General features: G+C 46.1%; 1 protein-coding gene across 1 annotated transcript; it reads left to right on the plus strand.

Moving 5' to 3' along the window:
* Positions 1 to 2,903: 2,903 nt before the first annotated feature.
* Positions 2,904 to 4,361, plus strand: WFIKKN2 (WAP, follistatin/kazal, immunoglobulin, kunitz and netrin domain containing 2). Its single transcript, XM_021555554.2, has one exon. It carries the CDS (start codon positions 2,919 to 2,921, stop codon positions 4,359 to 4,361), a length of 1,443 nt encoding a protein of 480 aa, XP_021411229.1. The 5' UTR covers positions 2,904 to 2,918.
* Positions 4,362 to 23,976: the final 19,615 nt, after the last annotated feature.

Below are 23,976 nucleotides of genomic sequence, written 5' to 3' on the forward strand. Positions count from 1 at the left end.
TTAGGTCTAAAGGGGTTAAGAAGGCCTCCCTGCATTCAGAAACATGCAGGGGTCCCACCATGCCAGTTCCAGCCTTTTGAACTCTTTCCAGCTTTTTTTTCTTGCAACAAATCTGTCTGACTGCCACCAGGACATAGGAAGCGTGTGCCTGTCAAAGAAATCAAGTTTACTTTTTCTGACTTGTTAACAGAGGCAGGGTATAAATAGAGCTAACTCTGCTCGCACAAGTAGCGTTTCTCTTAAAATAAGGGGGTGACTTCCTAGGACCTTTAATCCAATGAGGTCCAGACCAAACTGCACTATCGACAGAGGCAGCAGAGGAGCTTGCTGAAGTTTTTACCAAAGTCAGGTGCATCTGGGTTCCTCAAAAACTTAAGGCTTACCAAAAAAAAAAAAAAAAAAAAAAAAAAAAAAAAAAAGCAACCCCAAGCAAACAAGAACTACTTCCAACTTGGACACTGCCACTGCCCTGGAGAAATTCTGAGATGTTGTTGGTGCTGTTGACTCGGTGGATGTGGATGTTGCTAGGGAAGAGCAGTGTCCTCTTGCTTCTGGAGGTCTCTCTGACAGGGAGAGCCCTACCTCCAATCCGCTACTCCCACGCTGGGATATGCCCCAATGACATGAACCCCAACCTGTGGGTCGACGCGCAGAGCACTTGCAAGAGGGAATGCGACGCTGACCTGGTGAGTGATGCACATTTTTGTGTCTCTGCGTCACGGGCACTGCTGGGGCTGTCGGGGTGTTTGGTGGGAGCCTTCTGTCCCAGCTGGAAGGGCGCTGGCACTGGGCAGGACCCAGTGCAGACAGTGCATGTATTGACCCGTGACCTATATAACATAGAAAAGGTTTGATGAGTTATCAGTTAAGAGGGGAGATGTGTGCCAGCTGTCACTTTTGCTAGTATGGGCATAGCGCTCGCTCTCTTTGATCCTTTTCTGTGTTTTCATGTCAAAAGAAATGTCTGAATTTGATACTCCAGAACTCAGCATGCCCTGGGGCCAATCTGTAGTATTTTAACAGCGTCATTATGCTCTTTGTTGTTGGTGGCCATCATCAATGTTTTATAATCCTGGGAGGAATCCTGTATGAAATAGTTTAATTTAACATGTAAATCATCAGCCTTTGCTGCATTTGAAGCACAGAGCTTGCTTGGGGTGCAGAACAGGGCATGGCTAAAATGACCAGGCAGATGTTCTGTGGGATACTCCCAGCTCAAAATGTGTTTAGCTTACCACCCTAAAATTCATTTTTCAACCTGTCAGCACTGCCAGCTCAAGCTGGCATCTGAAAATACCTGCTTGTCTTACCTCTTACATCATGTCCCATTGACAAAGCTTCTGCAGCCCAAACCTGGCTGACAACATTTACTGTGCTGAAAAAAAAGTGTTTGGGTTTGTGCTCTGTAGCCAGGTTGTTTCTGTGATGTTTAAAAGGGGGGAAAACTGTCAAAAATTCTGGCCATAAGTAAACAAAGACATTTACTCAGATGGATCCCATGTGTTAGGAATGAAGGTGCTCTTTTTACTTTTGCCATTCCCAAATAAGCTGCTGCTGTTCCAGCTACCAGGTGCAGCAATGAACACTAAAACACTTTCAAACTAAGACTAAAACCCCAGCAGAAGCAGCAGCAGCAGCAGTAGCAGACAATGATGTTTTAATAATTTACTGGTCAAAACTTGAAAGCCAGAAGCCACTGGTTACAAATATTCATTTTGCCTAGTGGCAGCACAGAGTCCTGGGACTTTGGATGGAGTGAGTGTACTGCAGGCAAGCAAGGACTCTGCCAAGCCACACTCCTTAACCCCAGCTGAAAACCTCCACAATCCTGGCTTCTAGCTTTGCTTTTGAAACCTGGTAATGTGCAGCTGGAAATGGGGAAAGAGTTTTGATATTAGGTCATCTTTTTCCCAGTAAGGAAAGGATACTGGACTCAGGAGAAGCTTTTTAGCTTGGTAGCTTAAAAAACATTTTGTTCTCACTTATGGAGAAAGCTAATGGATTTTAGGGGGCTTGTAGAGGTTTAACACACAGTGGAAGTGTGCCCTGTTGGGCACATGGTAGCAGTTTTCCTCATCCCTTGAAGTAATCTATAACCAACCAGCAACCCTGAGCACATGTATCAAATACCTTTTCTGCACAGAAGATGAAAATTCTGCTAAAATTAGCCACAATTTAGAGCTGACTGTAGCCAAGGCAGGGTGTAATAAATCACTAGAAGAGTGATGCTGCATTTGAAAATAAGACTAAAATAAGAGAGAGAAGCCATAATGAGCTGTTTGGGGTTTGTTTTTCTAAATACCATAGAAAAATTATTTTTGGAGCAAGTATTACCTTACTTTTGAGATATTCTATTTTTTCCTCTACAATATGAACAAATTACAAATCCTTGGCAGTTTCACCTCCAAGAGCTGGCTGTTAGTCTCAGGGAATTTAAATAATACTTTACATACTTCTGTGGAAAATAAGAAGGATTACTGCCTACAGCCATATGATAAGACTTTCCATCTGCTCTTGTTTCTCAGGGCTTGTCCTCAGGCATTTCAGAGAGCGTGGAAGGGGGGTGGTTGGTTCATAGTCAAGCAATCCATGTGACTCTGGGGTAAAGACTTATGAGGAGGTTTGTGTTTAAGAAACAGAAATACATTTTCCTTCTCAAGAGTCTTCTCCTTCAGCACTTCAGAACCCTCTGCGAAATGCTGAGGGGATGTTTCTACTCACTGACAGCTGTGGTTTCAGACCATGGATATCTGTGGCAGAGCTGAGTTTCTGGGCTCTCTGCTTGCTGAGTTCCACAAAGGCCTTTACTGTGTTCCCAGTAGTGATCAGGTTGTTTTCCTTCCCCACAGGAGTGCGAGACCTTTGAGAAGTGCTGCCCCAATGTCTGTGGAACCAAGAGCTGTGTGGCTGCTCGGTACATGGACATCAAGGGGAAAAAGGGGCCTGTGGGGATGCCCAAAGAGGCAACCTGTGACCGCTTCATGTGCATCCAGCAAGGCTCAGAGTGTGACATCTGGGACGGGCAGCCTGTCTGCAAGTGCAAGGACAGATGTGAGAAGGAGCCGAGCTTTACCTGCGCCTCTGACGGGCTCACCTACTACAACAAGTGCTACATGGATGCGGAGGCCTGCATCAAAGGCATTACACTGAACGTGGTCACCTGTAGGTACCATCTCACCTGGCCAAACACCAGCCCCATCCCCCCAGAAACAACGGCTCGCCCTACCACCGCCTACTCCGAGACAACAGTCGTCGATATCCTGCCACCTGCGCTGGTGAACAACCCTGTCCGTCAGTCCGTCTACGTGGGAGAGACCGTCAGCTTCCTCTGCGACGTCTCGGGGAGACCCAAGCCAGAAATCACATGGGAGAAGCAGGTCGATGGGAAGGACAAAGTCATCATGAAGCCAAACCACGTCAGAGGGAACGTCGTGGTCACCAACATCGCCCAGCTGGTCATCTACAACACGCAGCTGCAGGATGCAGGAATCTATACCTGCACTGCCCAGAACAGTGGTGGCCTCCTCCGGGCAGATTTCCCTTTGTCAGTCATCAGAGGAGAGCCCACATCCAAGGAAGCTTCCCAGAACAAAACACATTTCCCAACCGACGAGTGCCTGAAGCAGCCGGACAGTGAAGACTGTGGGGAAGAGCAGACCAGGTGGTACTACGATGCCAAGAAAAACAACTGCTTTACTTTCATCTATGGGAACTGCAACAGCAACCTCAACCACTTTGAGACCTATGAGAGCTGCATGCTAACGTGCATGAATGGCCCCATCAACATCTGCAACCTGCCTGCCCTTCAAGGGCACTGCAAGGCCTACGAGCCCAGGTGGGCCTACAACAGCTTGACAAAGGAGTGCCAGTCCTTTATCTACGGCGGGTGTGGAGGCAATGAGAATAACTTCGAGAGCCGGGAGGCCTGCGAGGAGATGTGCCCCTTCCCAAAGAACACGCACTGCAAGGCCTGCAAACCCCGCCAGAAGCTGGTGACCAGCTTCTGCAAAAGTGACTTTGTCATCCTGGGCCGCATCACGGAGCTGACCGAAGACCAAGACTCTGGACACGCCCTGGTGACGGTGGAGGAGATTCTCAAGGATGAAAAAATGGGATTAAAATTCCTGGGGAAGGAACCACTAGAAATCACGCTTTTGAACATGGACTGGAGCTGCCCATGTCCCAACATGACCACAGTGGATGGCCAGCTGATCATCATGGGGGATGTCCACAATGGCATGGCCATCCTACAGCCAGACAGCTTTGTGGGCACCTCCAGCATCCGGCGTGTGCGCAAGCTCCGCGAAGTCATCCACAAGAAAACCTGTGAGCTTTTGAAAGAGTTCCTGGGATTGCATTAACCTCCCTCACATGCGTGAGCTGCCCTGATCCGTGTGTTAGTAGGGCTAACAAGTGCTAGGCTAGTGCCAAACTAAACACACTGTTTGAAGATACACTGTAGGAATTATGTGGAACCCCTATTTTAATCCATTAATGATGCTTAGCAACAAAATAGTTTGGTCTTTGGCAGGCATGTAAACCAGCAGCAAAAGGCCATTAATCTTGCATTGAAATCAATTTCTCCACATAGGAGTACCATTTAACTAGGTGACTCACTTCAGCAATTATAAAACTTTTATCTAGCTTCCATCATAAATGACAGAATTCATAGCGTTTGTTTGGCTACACAGCTAAGAAATATATAATGCCAATTTAATCTGTCTCAGTTTCGGTCTGATTCGTTGTTTTAAGTCACACGCTTGGCTTCTTACAGCAGCACTAATATTTCAAGAGAAAAGCCTATAAATTATTGTCTCTATTTACAATTGTGCACATTTAACCAACCTATGCATGAGTTAGCTTCTTTTAATTGCAATTTTCCTTTTTTTTTCCTTTTAAAAACCTCATTTTTAAATGACAGCTACTACCTATCTTGCAATCCTTACTGAAGAACAAACTCCCTTGATCCTATGCCCAGGACAGCAGGTCACTGTAAAAGCTCAAGGCACAGTGTCACCAGAACAAGGTCAGAAAACACCCTCATTCCCTGTTTAAGTTTCAATCAATATATTGTCTATCACAAAATTCCAAGCCAGGTCAGCAGTGTGCTGCCAGCTGTCTTGCTTTTGAAAAGACTTTACACCTGAGCATACATAGTGATTTATGGCTTCTTTTCAGTAGCAATCCTGCTTTTATAGATGAGAGAGCAAAGTAAGAAGAGTCAGAACAAAATTCAGCCTAGGAAAGAGCAATACACAGTCTGCAAACTGCATTAGGCAGACACAAAGACCCTGAATCTGAACTGCACAAATACAAGCAGACAAAGTAGACAATTTAAAGGCTTTTATCAGTGTCACCCTTTTAGAGCCTTTTCAGAGTCTTTCAAACCTCAGAATACTCTTTCCACCAGGCCACTGTGTACAAGTGTATGAATGAATTCCCTAAGACAGCCAGCACGGGCTGTGGGTGGGAGCAGGTGAGTATGCATAGGATCAGTCACTTTAACATTTGTGTGTCCAAAAAATATAACATTTGCCTGGACAAAATGCTTAAATAAAGAAAAGGCTGATCATGGAAACATCCTGCCTTGCTGAGGACTGTGATTGCAGGGAAGAGGGGCGAACGTGGCACAGTGAGCCTTGTCCCTGCTCCTTGTTCTGTGGGCTCAGCCAAGTGACTGTGGCAGGGATTTAAGCTTGCTGCCCTACACAAAGGGCCAGTTCAAAGCTGTAGAAGTGTCAGAACATGTCTGGGTGAGAAGAAGGAAGGGAGGAAGAGAGGCAGGAAGGTGCAGGCAGTGCTGCCCCATGGTGCCATCTAACGAGCTCGCTGCAGGGTGGCCAAGGCTGGCAGTGGGTTCACTGCTGCAGTCTGTGTGGGGCTAGCTATGGCAAGGGCTGGGGAAGGAGATTAAACAGGCAGATATTGGACATCTGCAGCCCCCAAAGCCTGTGCATGGTGAGTGTTTGGTTGTTGCAGGGAGGAAAACTCACAGCGAGAGAAATTGTATTGGATGTGAGCCTAGCTCTGCTTCCCCTAATTCCACGCTGTGCACCAGAGCAGGGCCATGGGTAGAGACCACTGCAGGATGGAGAACTGGGCTCCTCTCCCAGTGGTTTGGGCTTGGTTTATTTCTGAAATGTTCCTGCAACAGTAATGGATCTAAATCTCCAGTTATTTGGGTAATTTCATAAGAAGCTGCATGGGAGGGAGAGAGAGGAGTCTGGACCAGGCTTTACTGACCAAGAAAGTATCTGCTGGGTTTTTTGTTGTACCTTTCCTAAGTGAATGTGAAAAAAACCTCCAATTAAAGGCCCATAATGTTTGTGTATGTTCTTGTGGAGACCATTTTCTGCAGATGGGAGATGCTAGCCCTGCTGCCCTCTGAAGAAGCCAGCATGTCCACCAGATCATCCCTGGCTGTGGCAGCCACCACTGACCCATGGCTCATCTGCCATTTTTTGAGCAACCTGTAGGAAGTGGCATGTTCTTGCCATACTGACACAAAGGTTTTGGAGGCTGAAGGTTTAATAAAGGCAGGGTTTGTATGGGTCCTTTTTTCCCTAAAGTTAGGGGATTTTGTAAGTGTGGGCATGTTGAAGTGACTCATGAGTGTTGGAATGACTTGGGAGACATGGAGCTGGTTGTTCAGAAGATCTGGGATGCAAACGCAGCTGGGAGCAGAAAGCAGAGGATTCATTGCTGCTCTAGCTAGCACAGTGCATTGCTGAAGCCTTGGCTCAAAAGTGCTTTATTGGTTTTCCCCCTGAGAAGGCAGCAGGCACCCAGAACATGCAGCATGCACCTAGAACATGCAGCATGCAAGTTCTCTGAGGCACTGGGAGCCTGTGCAAGGCATCAGGTGTCTGCCAGCCCCCTTGGGGCACACAGGCCTGGTGTGCGAGGGTTTTCCTGCACAGGGGATCCTGTGGGACACTCTGGGTCAGTTTTCCAATGTGGTGGGGTGAGATGGACACTGAACAGACCAGCCCAACTCCCTAACACAGCACAGCCACTCTTGTGTAGCTCCTGCCCAAACCTGGTGACATGGTCCTGTGAGCCCCTTGGGGTGCCCCTGGCTGTGCCCCACTGCACAGAACCATCACGGGTACCCTGAGGCAGAAGGAGCAGTGCCACAGGCATCCCTCACCTGCTCATCAGGAAAAAAAAATGTTCCTGTGAGTGCTGGGAGCACCACACCTCCCTGTGGCATGGGACTGACCCCAACCCCAAGCTCTCCACCTTCTGACCTTGAAGAATTCAGCTCTCCATTCAAAGCTAGTATTTTAGCTCAGCCTCTTATTAAACACTTGAGAAGCTTAAAATTCAAGCCTGACCAGTCCAGCAGCCCAGGGACACTCCTGCACGGGGCCACTGTGAGGATGTTGCTCCACCTTTCAGGACTAATGGGCACGTGCATGTGGCTCCCCACCAGGAAGTCCTTTAGTGTTGCTCATGAGCTCAGGTTCCATCTTGTTCTGTGGGGTCTTTCTCTCAGGTTGTCAGAAAGCTGGAAGGAAATGCCAGTATTTAGTTTATATAAAATGTATGAGAGGAGAGAGAAAGGGAAAAGCTTCCTTGAGTCCTTTGCCTGCGTGGCTGTGGGCTCAGAAGGAGCATCAGTGCCTGTGTGAGGCTCCAAGGAAGATCTGGGGCATCAATGCCACCTCCAAAGCCATATGGCTGTGGCAATGACCTGATGTCAAAGCTTTCCTCCACATGAAGACAGGAAGGAAACAGCATTCCCCACAGATGCTGACTCAGGAAGCAACACAGAATCATAGAATCACTAAGGCTGGAAAACACCTCCTAAAATCATTGAGTCCAACCAAGAAGCTGGGAACAGACCCATTGGCTGGGCCTGAGACCTGCAAAAGTTCCTCAGGGCTCAGGGATGGATCTGATGGACACTTGACAGCCCTGAACCAGTGTGAGGTGCCCACTTCCCTCACTCCCAACCTGAAGTGAGGATGAGAAATGCCGCCCCCGAATCTGCAAACCCTGCAGCTGGATGGGCACCATGCAGCAGCTGGATCCCAACAGGAGTCACGGGTGGTTGTGTCTCACTCTGTGACAGGGGACAAGCAGCAACAGCAGCAGCAAAACAATGCTGTGTGGATGCTGCACACAGATTGCACGTGGGGCTGGTGCCACCCAGCACTGGTGGCACACAGGCACACACGGCGTGAGGAGCTGCACGCACGGAGAGCTGGCTGGTGATTACTCAGAGACAGATACTGCATCCCACAGCGCCCAGAGCTGCTGAGCTCAAAGCAAAGAGGCAATTGAGCATGTTCTCATTGCAGGGGCTCCAGATGAGGTCAGGCAGAAGATTTATTGGGCAACCAATTCCAGAACGAGGCGCAAACAGCGGTGATGACGCCACTGGAATATGATTCAGACAGCAAAGGTATTTAAGAGCTCAGTTTCCGCTTGTTTTAAAAGAAATTAGGGACCCCTGCAAGAATTCCCCCCTGGCCATGGGTCTCTGTTCCTGAGGGAGGTGATTGTGATGAAGGTCATACACGGCTCCAGCTAATTCCTAATGATTTCCTGGAAAAGGAGAATTAATTCAGCTGGCACCAAATAAGCACCTTGCACCACAGGACCCACTTCCTCCACCTGAAGCACCTTGTGCCCCAGTTGGCTGTAATTTGTGCACGTGCATGTGCTGGGAAATTCTCCCTGTAGATAATTATCAGGAAAAGATCACGGGCAGGCTGGTACCTCCAATGAGGCTGGATGGAGCCAGATTTTAAAGGCACAGCCGTGAAAATGTCAGCCTGAGCAAGAACATCCAGTTTAGAGCCTGTTTTAATCCCTAGTATTTAGTGTTTTCCCCTCTACCAGGACTGGTTACTGATTGACTACAACTGACCTCCTGCTGCTGTATTGATTTACAGCAGCTATCAAAGGGCAAAAAATTAGCCCCATGCCCAAGACCTGAGAACTACTAAATGGAGGTTGCACAACTGAATAAATGTTCTGCCAGCACTTTAAATCTTGGAAAGAAAAAGTCAGGTTAAGGTCCTGATCTCCAATGCAAACAGCAGTGGGGCCTGAAGATAGGGCTGCAGCACTGGACAATGTATCTACTAGCCAGAAAGCAGCACAGGCTGTTTAATTCTCAGCTATTTATGGCTAGGCAAATGATATGACATTTAGACCTCAGAGTTTAGAAAGCAAATGGAATGTCTTCCAAGGGCTGATAGGTGGGTCAGGTTTCAGTGAGGAAACTCTCTAACTCTGGTATTTTTCTCTGTGCCCATCCCTACATCCACCAGCCCAAAGATGTTGGGGGTCTCATCCAAACCTCTGGCTTATTGGTGGACACAGACCTGCATGTGCCAGGGACCAGCTGTGACAAAGGCAGTGAGAGTTGAATGTCCACATTTCAGAATTATAAGGAAGTTTGGGGTGGGGATAAGCCTCCCCAGACCCCTGGCACTGTCCCCTGGGGCAGGAGACTGGTGATCATAGGATGGAAAGGGCCACTGGGCTTGTCCCACCTGGCAATTACTAACCCCTCTCATGTGTCCCAGATATGCAGGAGGGAAGGAGAAGGGAAAGAGGGAAAGATTCCTCCAGAGGAGAGAGGGGGAGCATTTTTTTCACCTTAAACTGGTTTTACAAGGTGACAGTTGGTCAGGATTACCTGGCATAAAAAGAACTACCATAAAGGTTTTTGTGCCTTCTCTTTCTCTTTTGCTCTGCCAAGGGAGGACTGTAACACGTCACTACTTCATCTACTGCTTGAAATAAACAGGAAAACAGTAGTAATAAATCTCCAGGATCAGATGGTTTTCACCCAAGGGTAAAAGTACTTACATAAAACATTGCTTAACCATTAACTGAGCAGATAACCTTTGCTTCAGTGCGTGGCAGGACCGGAGCACGGAAGGTAGCAAACATGGGGCTAATTTTAGAGGATGGTTCCCAAGGGCTGGGTATGAAAACTCAGCAAGTCTGGTAGAAACTGTAAGAGAGGCTAAAACTCACAGCTGGGTGGTAAATAGAATGTGAGGAGGAAGCATGGATGTACTTCAACAGAGGGAAGTGATGTTCTGTGACACTTCCTTGGAAGCAGTCACAAGGACAGGGATGGTCCAGCTGAGGGAGTTCTTTTGGATCAGGGCCTTAGAGCTCCAGCTCTCACCCAAGGCTTTAAAAGGCATTTAGCTGTCCTGAGTCTGGGAGAGATGTGACAGCCTCCTGAGCCAACAACTGGTTGAAACATCAGAAAGAAAGGGTAAGACCAAAAGGTCAGTGTTCAGTGTGAAGTCATCAGCAGTGTCCCAGGGAACCTGTGGAGATGGTCTGGAGAGGGATCACAGAGGTAGGATATGAAGGTTGTTGTTGAGATCAGGTTATTCAGGGCTGCAAAACCACAAGCTGACTGTGAGGAGCTGCAGCAATGCCAAGTGACAGGATGATAAAACAGCAAATGAAATGTGATTTTGATTAATATACATGGGGGAAATCGAGTCCTGGCTCTGCATTCCTATGACAACTTCAGGCAAGCTGCTCCCATTCCAGGCCTGGATGATCCCCACATGGGTCTGAAGGGCTCCAGCCTGTGTGCAGGCAGCCCCTGAGCAGATCCTCCACATTACACGTCTCAAAACAGCACCAGCAGCTTGACAGCCTGCAACATTCTCATTAACAGGCACAAAAGCCCAGGGACATCTCAGAATCCCAGCAGCACTGGCACATGCTCAGGCTGGACGGGTTACTGCCTGCTAGGAGAATGCTCCTTGCTGTTAGGAACGTGCTCCTGAGATCAGCAGGTAAATCCCAGCCCCATCCCAGCCCCATAGTGCCAGGTCTGAAATGGGAACCTCGCCTGCGTCTGCCCCCACAAGCAGCCCATGCTGCAGAAGGGACAGCGGGCACAGACCAAAGGCTGAGTCTCTTCAGAAGATCCCCACTATTCCTGCATCTCTGGAGCCTGGAAAAGATGCTGGAAATCACAAAGCTCCTTCTGGAAACGCCTCCAAGGCTGGCCTTGACCAAATCCCTGAACAGAGAGCGAGATGCAGCCAGGATATTCCAGGAGGGCTGTGGGGTGTCAGCAGCCCCAGCAGGACTCACCACATCCCACAACTGCACAATCATCACCGGGTGGGGCTGGAAGGGACCTTTCAAGACCTTCTCATGTGCAGGGACACCTTCCACCAGCCCAGGCTGCTCCAGGCCCATCCAACGTGACCTTGAATATTTCCAGGGAAGGAGCAGCCGCCTGGGCAGGCTGCGCCAGGGCCTCTCCAGCCTCACTGCACAGGCAGGGCCGGGATCTCCATCCAGCACTGCCCAAAATTTAATGGCAGAGCCACAGCCAACGCCAGCCCCAACAGTGCAACACCGTCACTGCACCCATCATGGCCCCAGAGTGACACTAGGTCTTCCTCACAGGAGCTCAGTTTCCTATTTTGGCAATGTTGGAGAGAGAATGCAAATAAAATAAAATAAAATATAAAATAATATAAAATATATTAAAATAAAACAAAATAAAATAAAAATTAAAATAAAAATTAAAATAAAACAAAATAAAATTAAAATTAAAATAAAACAAAAATAAAATAAAATAAAATTAAATTAAATTAAATTAAATCAAATTAAAATAAAATAAAGTAAAATAAAATAAATAAAAAACAGAATAAAATAAAAATGAAAAATAAAATAAAATAAAATAAAATAAAATAAAATAAAATAAAATAAAATAATAAAATATAACATAAAAATAAAAATAAAAATAAAAAATAAAACAGAATAAAATAAAAATGAAAATAAAAATAAAATAAAATAAAATAAAATAAAATAAAATTAAATTAAATTAAATAAAACAAAATAAAATAAAAATTAAAATAAAAATTAAAATAAAACAAAATAAAATTAAAATTAAAATTAAAATTAAACAAAATAAGATAAAATAAATAAAACAAAACAAAATAAAATAAAATAAATAAAATATAAAAAATGAAATGAAATAAAATAAAATATATAATAAAATATAAAATAAAAAATAAAAATAAAATAAATAAAATAAAATAAAATAAAATAAAATAAAATAAAATAAAATAAAATAAAATAAAATAAAATAAAATAAAATAAAATGCCCTTATCTCTCAGCACTGACAGGACGTCAGGGGGCTGGAAATGGGGACAGGCGGCTCCGGCCGCTCCCGGCGCCCGACACGAGATGGCGCGAGGTGTCGCGACATCGGCGGGGCCACCGGCGGTCGCTTCATCCTCGTCTGGAAGAGAAGCATCCTCCCGCTAGGCTGGGCTGACCTCGCCCTGCTTCATCTGACTGCTTCACAGGCTGCAGAATTGGTATTATCCATTAATAAAATCACTAATTTCTCTAAGTCGGGAGCAACACCGCCCTGCCAAGCTGGGCAGGTGGGTTCAGCTTCGCTGATTTCATCATTATCTTGTTAGTAAAACAGGAGAGATATTCTGTTTATCAGGGGGAAAAAAGATCTGGTAGGGAGTGTGATAAGGCAATTAAATCCATTTCCAGAGCTACAGGGAAAAGCCACAATGTATAATTTATTTGAGACTATCTCTCTCCCTGTTTGAAAATTGCACAGTTTCTAAAGATATTGGTCCAGTTATTCAAAATTATTCATGAATCTCTTCCGTGGATAATACTCAACCAGCAGATCATCCAAAAAGTGAGTATTACAACTAAATTCTCCATTTCTGCTGTAATTTATTGTCACTAACAGATGTGGACGATTCAGGTAATTAACCCAGGATGAAATGAAAATGGTGGTTTTGGTTATAATATTTGCAATTCTCAATTTTTACTGTGCTAACCAGCTCCAAAGGTCACCCCATCAAGAGGTGGGTGAAAGTATCTCATCTCTGACATAATGGAATTGCTACTTTTATTGTGAGGTTTAGATTTTGGTGATGGAGCACTCAGTGAGCACAGAGAGACAGCAGAAAATAAACATAGATTAAAAGGAAAAAGTTAATGGCCTTGTCAGGTCTACTAATCTAACAGGTAGTATCAGCAGGACTCACTCCAAAAACTCTTTATCTGTTTTTTTTTTCAATCACCAGCAATAAGCTGACACTCTTTTCCTCAGTTTTCTTTGTGAATGGAAGTTGAAGGTCCAGGACAAGCTCCAGGAGGGTCTGGAGGAGCAGTGTTGCCACCTAGGGATTCCTGAGAGCTCCGGGGGAGTTTTCTCCAAGCTGGGATGCTCTGACACGTTTCTGTCGGGCCGTGGCTGTTTGGCTGCTCACTGCAGGAGTCCTGGCAGGGAAGCAGATTTTGGAGATGGTCTTTTTGGTTTAGCTTTTGTTTTCCTACAAAATTATTATTAGCCCTGGTGGCTCAGCACTCTGTGCCAGCCAGAAATCCTCCACCAGCTGCCTCATAAAGGCTGTCACAGCCCCTCCACCTCCAGAAGCACATTCATCCCCAAGATGCACCCCTACACCTTTTACTTATTAATCAAATTTTTCACGTTTATCTATAGAAGCTTTTCAGCAGATATAAACTGGAGAAGGGTTTGCTGCTCCCGCCCTGAACAGGAAGAAAAACACACGAGCAAATGATTTGTAACAAACACCGTGTAAGATAGATGGAGCTGCTCCTCTGGCTCACAAATTATGCACAGACCACAGGCTTGAACAGGAAGAAATTTTTTACTTGCTTTGTGAAGTACATGCAGATGCATTTCTTTATTATTATTTATAACCACTTTCACAGTAAAATACACTCCTGAGAGCATCTTTTGCAGAATTATTGCAGCTTACAGGTTATTTAGTTAGCAATCTGGACAGACGACAGGTTTGGTTGGTTGGGTGGTTTTTTCCCCCCCTTTTTTTAGCAATTGCCTGGACCAGCAAGATTTTTGTAACAGGCTTGAGCCTCTGGGCATTACAAGGTCATACAATGGAAGTGCCTGGCCTCCACTTTTCTCATCCATCTACTCAAGGGAGAGCATTGCCAAATCAGGCCCTGGGTTTTGCTGGGTGAGCACAGGGCCTTAAATCAGATTCTTGGGCAAATGCTCTGGCCCAGCCCTCAGTGGTGCAGCTCTGCAAGTGCTCTCCAGCACCATGGGAAAAGTGCTGCTTCCAGAACTGTGTCTGGAAAGATGGGGGGGTTTCTGGAGCCTCTGGAAGCTGTGAGAGATGGAGAGAAACCAGAAACAAGGGCTATGGGCACCCTGAAGGGCTCAGAAAGGTGTTTCTACATACAGCCTTGGGGTTTGCTTCCATTTCATATTTCCTATATAAAGAATCTGTTTTTTTCTTTGTGGATAAAGCTTTTTTTCCCCTACTTCCATAGCCAGAATTAAAATTCATTGCCATGTCCTTGGCAGTGCTGTGAGAGGGGGCAGATCCTTGATCCAGTGTTGTGATCCTTGTCCTGTGCTACATTCACATGGAATTTGGAGTTTTCCTTCTTGGCCAGCCAGGTGAAGGAGGCAGCTCCCAGCTTTACTCTGTGGTAGAGCTGCATCCTGCAGGAGCCCTGCAAGGAAATGGGCACTGCCACACTGTGCCTCAGAAATCTAACAGCTCATCAAAAATAAACAAATAAAAATATGCATTTTTACCCTGAAATCCAGACTGTGCCTGGTGCTAGCAAGGTCACCACTCCGTCCCTGCCCTCGTGGCTCATATGTTCCAGATGTGAGCACATGTGTCCCTGTTCTGTATTGACTGGTGCAAATCATGCAACAAATGTAAAATCTGCCGGCCAAGACACAATTGCTCCATTACTGGTAGGCCCAGATGGGTTCCTGGCCTAAATAAATGCATTTCAAACTCCTCTAGGTCTGCTTTCAAAACAAGCACATTGTTTATATAACACAGTGCAGCCAGGCTCCTACCCCTTCTGCTCACCAAACCCGCCCTGCCCTGGAGTTCAGGTACTTTCATTTCTGCATAAAGAAAATCAGAATGTGAATACATTTTTGTAAACACAATTAAAAAAAAAAAAAAACACCAACAAAAAAAAAACCCTCTTGATTTGTAAATAAGAGTAAAGCATTATTTACACTCAGGCACTGTTAGCTGGAAGCATCCACAAACACGTCACTCTCAGGCACAGCAAAACAGGCACAGAATAAAAATATCTCTAAAGACCTGGACCTGTAAATGCTGAGTAACTTTATACCCTGGAACAGAAGTGCCTTGAAACACAATAATTTCATCCCTCCCTGCTGGAGCTGCACATGGGGGATGGCCAGAGCCAGAAATAAAAAGCTGCTGACAAAAAAAAAGACCCAGTCAGTGAGGCAGGGGAAGAAAGCACGGGTTTGTTTGGTTTGTGGGTGCCTGGGGGGTGCTGCTCATTCAGCTGCGGGAGCGACAACAGCCCGGGCAGAGAGAGAGCTGGGGAGGAGGAGGAGGAGGAGGAGGAGAAGGAGAAGGAGAAGGAGAAAGAAGGAGAAGGAGAAGGAGAAGGAGAAGGAGAAGGAGAAGGAGAAGGAGAAGGAGAAGGAGAAGGAGAAGGAGAAGGAGAAGGAGAAGGAGAAGGAGAAGGAGAAGGAGAAGGAGAAGGAGAAGGAGAAGGAGAAGGAGAAGGAGGAGGAGAAGGAGAAGAGAAGGAGGGGATGGAGGAGGAAGAAGAGGAGAAGGAGGAGGAGGAGGAGGAGGAGGAGGAGGAGAAGGAGAAGGAGAAGGAGAAGGAGAAGGAGAAGGAGAAGGAGAAGGAGAAGGAGAAGGAGAAGGAGAAGGAGAAGGAGAAGGAGAAGGAGAAGGAGAAGGAGAAGGAGAAGGAGAAGGAGGAGATGGAAGAGGAAGAAGAGGAGAAGGATGAGGAGAAGGAGGAGGAGGAGGAGAAGGAGGAGGAGGAGGAGATGGAGGAGGAAGAAGAGGAGAAGGAGGAGGAGGAGGAGAAGGAAGAAGAGGAGAAGCAGGAGGAGGAGGAGGAAGAAGAGGAGGAAGAAGAGGAGAAGCAGGAGGAGAAGGAGGAGGAGGAAGAAGAGGAGAAGCAGGAGGAGGAGGAGGAGGAAGAAGAGGAGAAGCAGGAGGAGGAGGAAGAAGAGGAGGAAGAAGAGGAGAAGCAGGAGGAGGAGGAGACGGCCGTGTGGCCATCCGCTGCCTGAGCAGCCGCTGCCGGTGGCTCTGTGGCCACCTTGGGTGGCAGCAGGAGCTGACGTGGCACCGCCGTGTCACCTTGTCCTGTCCCCTGTGCCACCTCCTTCCTCATTTCTGTATTCGCTTTTGGGGCTTAGAAGGAAAACGAAGCGGAGGAGCAGGGGAGGGAGGAGCTGGAGACATTTCTCCTTCCACAGGTTTTTTCCCTATTTCTTCGCTTCCTTGTTTTCCTGCTTGCGGTCTCTTCCCTGACCTCTTGTAACGTGGCTGCCGCGACACGACAGGGGGAAAGCTGCAATTTTAGAATTTTAAATAACTGCTTTTAAAAAAAATCCCGAAACAGCCCAGAGGAAGGCAGCGTGTGCCCCTCTCTGCTCTGGCACCTGCAGCCGCTGGCTGGCCCTGGCATCTCTCTGCAGACACCCTGGCAAAAGGCGATGTTTACACTTGTCACTTTTATTTTTAGTGCATCCCAGCCCCAGCCGTGCCTCAGCACATCCTCATGGGCCAATTGCCACGGGGGAAGGCACCTCCCAGTAAATGTTGCTTCATTTCTGGAAGGACTGAGGAAAGAGCAATCCCCAGGTGAATCCTGACGGGAGCTGGCTGCAGGTCCCCGATTTCACCAGTCCTTCAGGTTCTTCCAGTTCACAAGGACAAGGCACAGCAAAGGCGTTTGCTCTGCTAGTGGCCTCCCAGCACCTGATCTCTGTGAATGCAAACAACACTTAAAGCAGCCAAGTTCGACATAAACCCCTCACCCCAGCCTTGCAGCACCACAGAGGGGCCGTCAGGCTAAATCCACTGGGGTTTCATGGCCCTTTGGGGTCTGTTTCCAAAAGGACCTCAAAGAGTTACAAATAACAGGGGCCAATTTTCAATTTTCCTTCATTTTGTTTCATTTGGCTTCTCCCTGTACTGCTGGGATGCCACTGAATGTTGGACAAGATCCATGAGCATCCTCACTGTGGGCACTGCCCAAGTGATCCCCAGGAGAAAGGATTTGCACCCTTGTCTACTGTTCAGTCCTGCCCAACATCAGCTCCCTTGAAAACACCCCAGAATGTCCTCAGCTTCAGCACATCCTGACCAAGCACAGGATGTGTAATGGATGGAAAGCAAATCATACTTTCCCTTTCCCCCTTCTGTGGGAGGGATCATGTATTTCACAGGAAAAAAAGGCCAGCCTGGTGCCAAAGTCCAGGGCTCTCCTCAGCAGGGGAAGCAAAGCCACAGGGGGATTTTCTGAGGATAAAAGCCTGTGGGTCATTAGAAGATGCTTTACAACAGTGGTGTCATAGCCTGGGGTCAGCCAGAGCTCTCAGGGAAGAAGGAAACCTTAAGTTCCTCTCCAAATCATAGAAATGGGGTTACACCTTGTTCTGAAGGGGAATGGGAGCCCAGAGAAACCAGAACTGCTGCTGGAAGGCAGAAATAGGAGAGCAAGTCATATGCTCCCATTCCCAGCTCTCCATGGCATGATTTATCAAGTGGTTATTAAAAAAAAAAACAAAAAAAACAAAAAAAAACCCCAAACCAAAACAAAAAAAAACAAAAACAAAAACAAAACAAAACAAAAACCCCACAAAAACAAAGTAAAACAAATAAAGAAAGAAATAACTGGATAGAGGTTGTACAGCCTGGGCTCCTCTTTGTCTTCCAGCCTGCCTGGATAAATGTCATTCTGGAAAAGGCTGGAGATCAGATACTGCCCTCAAGTTCAGGAGCTCTAACAGGGAATGAAAGAAAAGGTTTTGGATGAAGAAAACTGCAGCAGTGATATGACTAATCCCAACATCTTCAGATGTTTTCCCCTTTGCCTGTAAGAGTTATGTGATCTTAAACATCCTTGAGGAAAAAAAACCCATTCTGGCTAGCAGATGACTAATAGCTTGCAAATAATACAGATATATTATTATACATGACAAATTACCAAAATATCTAAAATGACAGTGCCCCACAGGAGGGCTCAAACTGGGCACTCTAACACTGCTCTTTCCTAAAAGCAACTGGGAGCTGGGCACCATGAGAACCTGGCCACAGCCAGAATGAGCCTTTTGTCCCAGTGGGCCACTTGCCACCTTGCAGCCATGCCCCAGCAAAAGGGTTGGGCTAGACAGCCCCAGATCTCTCTGGAAAAGAAGCAAAGTCAAAATCTTATCTCTCTAACCATTCTGGCTTTCGGAGGGAGGCATCACCAAGTTGGGCTCACAGCTGATCCTCATCTCCACTTACACAGTGCTCGTTCCCCAGTTCCACCAGGGAGATGTTTATGTGCAGAGCCCATTTGTGCAGGCAGCAAAATGTCCAACTCACTGGAGATCTCTGGCCAAAAAGCATTTTAAAATGCATTATTAGCCACACATTACCCCCAGCACATGTGCAGAGGGACGTTTCAGTGGAAGTTTCAGTTTTCTAAAGGCAGATGTCTGTCCTGCATGCCTGAGGTTTCACCCCCAACCTTTACCTATGTGAGTAGGGTCATCCTGCTCCTCATCCATCCCCCTTTTCTGGTCCTCCCACAATGGCAGAGCCAAGTGAGTGGGACTTTTCCAAAAGCAGCAGCAGTGGCCAAGGAAATCAGTCTTGGAAAGATGTCGCAGAGAAGAAAAGGGATTAAGTTAAGACATTACTACAGCATGACTGGTTAAAAGGTTTTAGTTCTGTGTTGCCATTGACAGTTGACTATAAATCAGCAGAGGAACATTGTTCTCTAGCATAAGCCCTTGTATTTTCAGATAAATACATTCCACAAATGTTTTGTAAAGGAAGTTTCTTTGCCTAAAGGATCTACGTCTTCCCAAGCCGCAGTGGTATGGCATGAACCACGTTAACTAGTAACAATTGTTCCTGCATTTGTTTCTGGAACATAGATCACACAACACAGTTTATTTGGGAGTGTCTGTGTACTCTTCTATTTCTGTCCTTCTTATTCAGCCTCACAGAGTAAAACAGGCAACTGTGAGTCCAGGGCAGGACATAGCCCTGCCCTAGATTACAGTCTCCATCAGATAATACACTGCAAATTATACATGGTGAGGCACAGACCTCAGACAAGCAGTGAGGGAGAACAGCTTGGTTCGGGAAAAAAAGCAAGTTTTAAGGGCAACCTTGAAGGAAGACAGAGAAAAATTAGGAGGGGGAAACCTAGAAATTTAAAGGACTAAACAAGGTAGGAGAGAGGTTATACAGAAGAACAGTGGAAAAAGGATGCTATATACCAGATGAGATCCAGGTGCTGAATTTAATCAGATCTTCTGGTACCTCACTTTGGGCTGGTCAGAGACACTAAACACTGAATACCTAAAACCATAGAGACACCAAGAAAATTGAAAGAGAACTTTACTGACCTCCAAAAGTTCATCACCCCCTAATGAGTGCTGTAGAACAAAATGATGATCCAGCCAGCCTTGCTCCCAGCTCTCCATGGTCATCAGCAGCTTATCTTACCTGCCACCAGCCCTGCTGGGGCACTGGGACACAGGTGGGATGGGTGGTGCAGCCAGGGCAGCTCCAGCACACGATGCCTGCGCTTCCCCCTTGAGCTGGGCCAGCAGAGCAGCTCCCATAGCAGCTCCTTGAGGCTGTGCCTCCTCGGCAGCTCAGCCCAGCAGGAACGAGCCCAGAGGTGCAGCAGAGCTGTCAGAGCAAGGACAGGGCAAGATGGAAGTGAGACAAGGGCAGGGACAGGGGACGTTGTTTATTAGGTCAGCGGGCACACTCAGAAAAACTTCATGTGATTGCAGGCACATCAGGCTGCTTCAGATCTGAAATAGAAGCAATAACCTTAGAGCTAAATACAGACTGAGAATAGTGGTTCTGTGTTCAGCTTCATTATATTAATAAATCAGGCAGTTTGGGAGAAAGAGTGATTAGTTCCTGTTGATGAAAGGGAGGATGCTAGCCAGAGGACAGCTGCTGATGTAATTTATGGCACAAAGAGAGAGTAAGAGAGATAGGAATAATTATTGCCTAGGAATGTCTGGTGGTGGCAAAAACCGTAATGTAATATGCAGTCAATATCTATGTGATTTTCTATCCTGGAGTCAGGAGTTTTAGTACTTGGATTGTCTTTTGAAGCAGTTCTGGAGACCTTCCTTGCAGGTCAGGAGTGAGAGGCTGGAGATGGAGTGGCTGATCTCTTTACTGTGTGTATCAGTTTGTACAAGTTAATTTAAGGTGGCTGCCTGCAGTTGTTGCCATCAGCCTGTCAAATATGTCATGCAAAGCACACAGGCAGGAGGGTGGTAGCAGGTCTCAGTCATTCTGTATCACTTAGAAATCTGACTCCATTAAGCAGATGTGGTTAATTGCCAGCACTTCTGAGCTCATCACTATCCCTTCAATATTGTTTCCTGTGCAGTGACAGTTCCAGAGAAACTGTGATTTTCTAAGAACCTAAATTTTCACATAAATATAAGTTCTTAGTGGACTTGTGGAGAGAAGAACACTCTGAAACCTATTTAACTTTACACCCATAAGATAAATTAATGTGATGTGAGGTGGATTATTATTTATGATTAGCTGATAATTTCTAAAATATTCTTGGAAGACTTGTGATTCTTTGAATCACAATTTCTCAAGTGATTTGGTTTAGCAATGCTGAAATGAATCTTTAAGGACAGCACTGTAACAGTCTAAAGGCAAAAGAGCAGAACATCCATTACTCAAAACACCATTGCTCAAAAATAAAATAGCAATTTTCTCAAGTAAAATATGAGCTATGTCTCAAAGCAGTTAATAAATACAACATGAGATTCAATATGTAGTATTCATATACCTGCAAAGTAGGTAATTGCCCCAAGTGTTAATATTTTCAACAGTAATTGGAATTTTGTACTCTTCCACTCAGTTGCAGAGAAGCTGTATGTGCCTGGTTAACCCTGAAAAACACAGACCCCTGGGCTTGAAAAACACATTGCAGTTACTTACAACATCTGAGACTCAGCAGGGAGTGAAAGGCTCAAATGTGGGCTTAAAATCAGCAAATCTACTCTTGCCCAGTCGGTCTGTAGAAAATTCACTTTTCTTAGCATGGCTGTGGCAGAGCCTAGCAGCCCTGTCTCTCTGCTGGCATGTGGGATGTGTAGCATCAGGATTTAATGAAAATCAAAGGGGAATTTGTTTTAGTTTGTAAAATCTGTCTGCAAATCTAATTTTGACCAGCAACAACTTCAGCTGCGAAATTTTCACATGATTTGTACCAGAGGAATATATACTTTTGTATATATAGAAACATTCACAGACATTCTTTTAGAGAATCACAATAATCAGTATGTGAGATTTCAGTGCTCCAGAAGTCTTCTGCTTTGATGGGAATGAATCAGACTCTACATGCCATGGAGAATGAGAACCCAGTACCTCATTTTTATAGGCATGTCTTGTTTCAAAAATAATCCGGGTTAAGAGAGTTGAGCAACAAAGGAGGCGCTCCAAGACCACAGTGACTAAACGCAATAAAAGGAGGGAACGGCAGGTCAGCCTCAGAGCTTGTTCCTGTGGCACAGAGAAACTGGATGAAGTTCCTTGCAGCAAACAGCCAGGGAAAATCTGACACAGCGGATTCCAGTGGAGACAGAAACAACACAGCAAAGGGCAATGGCTTGCCCAGTCAGCTCTGGACCGTGGAGTACCTGAGCTATCATCTGTGACACCATGCTTCTCCCTAACCTGCCACCTCCGGTTTCCAGCAGCGTGGCTGAAAACTCCTGGAGTGTTGCATTACTGAGGCTGCCCAAGCAGCAAATTCACCCCATTCCCTGGGACTGAGGGCACCTCCTGCAACCCTTCCCTGTGTTCTGACATTCCCAAGCTCTTGACACTGTGCCTTTGAAGTGAAGCCAAGCAAAGCCTGAGGCCAGGAGTGCTGGGAGAGGGCACCTCTCTCGCTGGAGCCTTGCGCGTGGCGTCTCCGCTGGCACAACAGCTCCAGCTCCGCACAGTTCAGAGCTGAGGTCAGGCAGAAGTGGAGCCTGGGTGAAGGGAGGAGCAGCATGAAAGGCTGGAGCAGCACAGCAAGTAGCAAGAGGTGGTGAACAAAGGGAGAGGATGCTGTGGGAGGCAGAAAAGCCATGGTTATGGGTGTAGCGGGGAATGAATACATTCTGCCAAGGAAAGAAGGTGGATTTCCAGACCTGCTTTTAAAGGCATTAGCTGGTTGATAAAAAGTTCTGAGGGAAACTCACAGGGGCACTAAGCAACAATAATTAAGGCTCTACATTCCCAGAGTCGTCTTTTCTTTTATGCTCTTGGTAATCCTGAAGCCAAGGAGACATGGGAATGTAGCACAATGAGCTCCATGGCTGACAGACTGTGTAAAAGTAAGAGTGTCCCAAAATTCAGAGCAAAGGAGCTCTGATTCCAAGCCTCTGAAGTGCTAAATCACCAAATGTTTACATCACAGCAAGTTCCACCAAAACTGCGGCCACTGATACTACAGGTTGTTTATAACAAACCAAAGCTGACAGAATAAAGGATGGAAGTTGCACTCCATGCCAAGGTTTTTTTAAATATTGTACACCTGCCATTTGTTCTGCACGCTGATTGTATTTTGTCTATGAGGTAGAGAACTTATCCTTCCAAAGGGGATGTGGTTTATGTTCCTGAGTCTTAATGCTTTTTCCCTTCTGTAAGGCAGAACTCCTTACTACTGTCACTAAAATAAAGCCAAGAGGACAAAAGTCACACAAGCACTGCCATGATAACAGTTTAACTGTTCCTCTCACTGATCTTTGGAAACAGTCTCTTCAGCAGGATTTTACAGCTCTGGCACTTCAATTTAGCAAACTTTTTATGCAACTCATGAGGGGAATGCAGCCAACTCTGTATACTCAATTTAAATCAACTTGCTGATGATATAAAAAAGAGTGCTGAACCACCGGTTTGCTTCATCTGCTCCAAAACTACCAACACAAACTCTGAGGTATTTATTCCTGAAACGTTAATAGAACAGTCTGGGGCATCAGATCAGTACATGAACTCTGCTTTGATCCCATGTCAGCCCAAAGAGCTGATTTAACAACTTCTTGTTTGGTTACTTGATAGTTCAGAATGTAGCTGGGCTTTTTGCTCCCACCAGGCTTTTGCAGGTTGGGATATGGTGGGAGCAGAGAGTGCAGCACTGGGGGATCATCTGTCCTGGCTGTGCACCAAGAGATTGTACAAGCAATGTTCAGCAAGTTTCTAATTTTGCATCATCAAAGAAGGATGATCCTTCCATGGCTTATAGAACCATAGAATGGTTTGGGTTGGAAGGGACCTTGATAGCTCACCTCTTCCTGCAATTAAATCAGGTGGCTCAGAGCCCCATCATCAATGTGTGTGAATCACCTGAGCCAAATTTGAGAACTGCAGAACTTGTACTCATCGACCTGCAGTGCCAGGCCCTGGACTCAGCTCCAGGGACCCTGGAGAACAGGACACAACAAAGGAGCACTGCTCTGTGAACTCCACCCACGATTCAGCTTCCCACGGCACAAATAGCCAGAGCAGTTTAATTTTGGTGGCCATTACCAGACTCCTGATCAAGAGAGAGGTCTGTTCCCTACCCACGGAATGAACTCAGCACAGACTGTAGCTGTCCCCTGAACTTTCTGTGCAACCATGCTGGAGCCTCTGAGCAGCTTCAGGGATGCTAGACTGCAATTTTGGAAAGTTATTGACTTGTACTGAATTAAGTGAGCTCTACAGACTAGAGTACCTTGAACTTGTACGTGGGTGGGGACTTGGGGTGAAGTGATAGGAGGCACTAAACAGCACTGAGGGGGTCACATACTTATATTCCTACCCTTTCCTTCACTGTAAATCAAAGTCACCTTCCAAGGTTTAACTCACACTGCAATTCTAAGGAAGCAAACTACGTGTTCACATGAGAAAATAAAAAAGAATTTGCACACCTGAGGAAAT

This window comes from Lonchura striata, chromosome 19 (genome assembly GCF_046129695.1).
Source record: "Lonchura striata isolate bLonStr1 chromosome 19, bLonStr1.mat, whole genome shotgun sequence".
Taxonomy (NCBI): domain Eukaryota; kingdom Metazoa; phylum Chordata; class Aves; order Passeriformes; family Estrildidae; genus Lonchura; species Lonchura striata.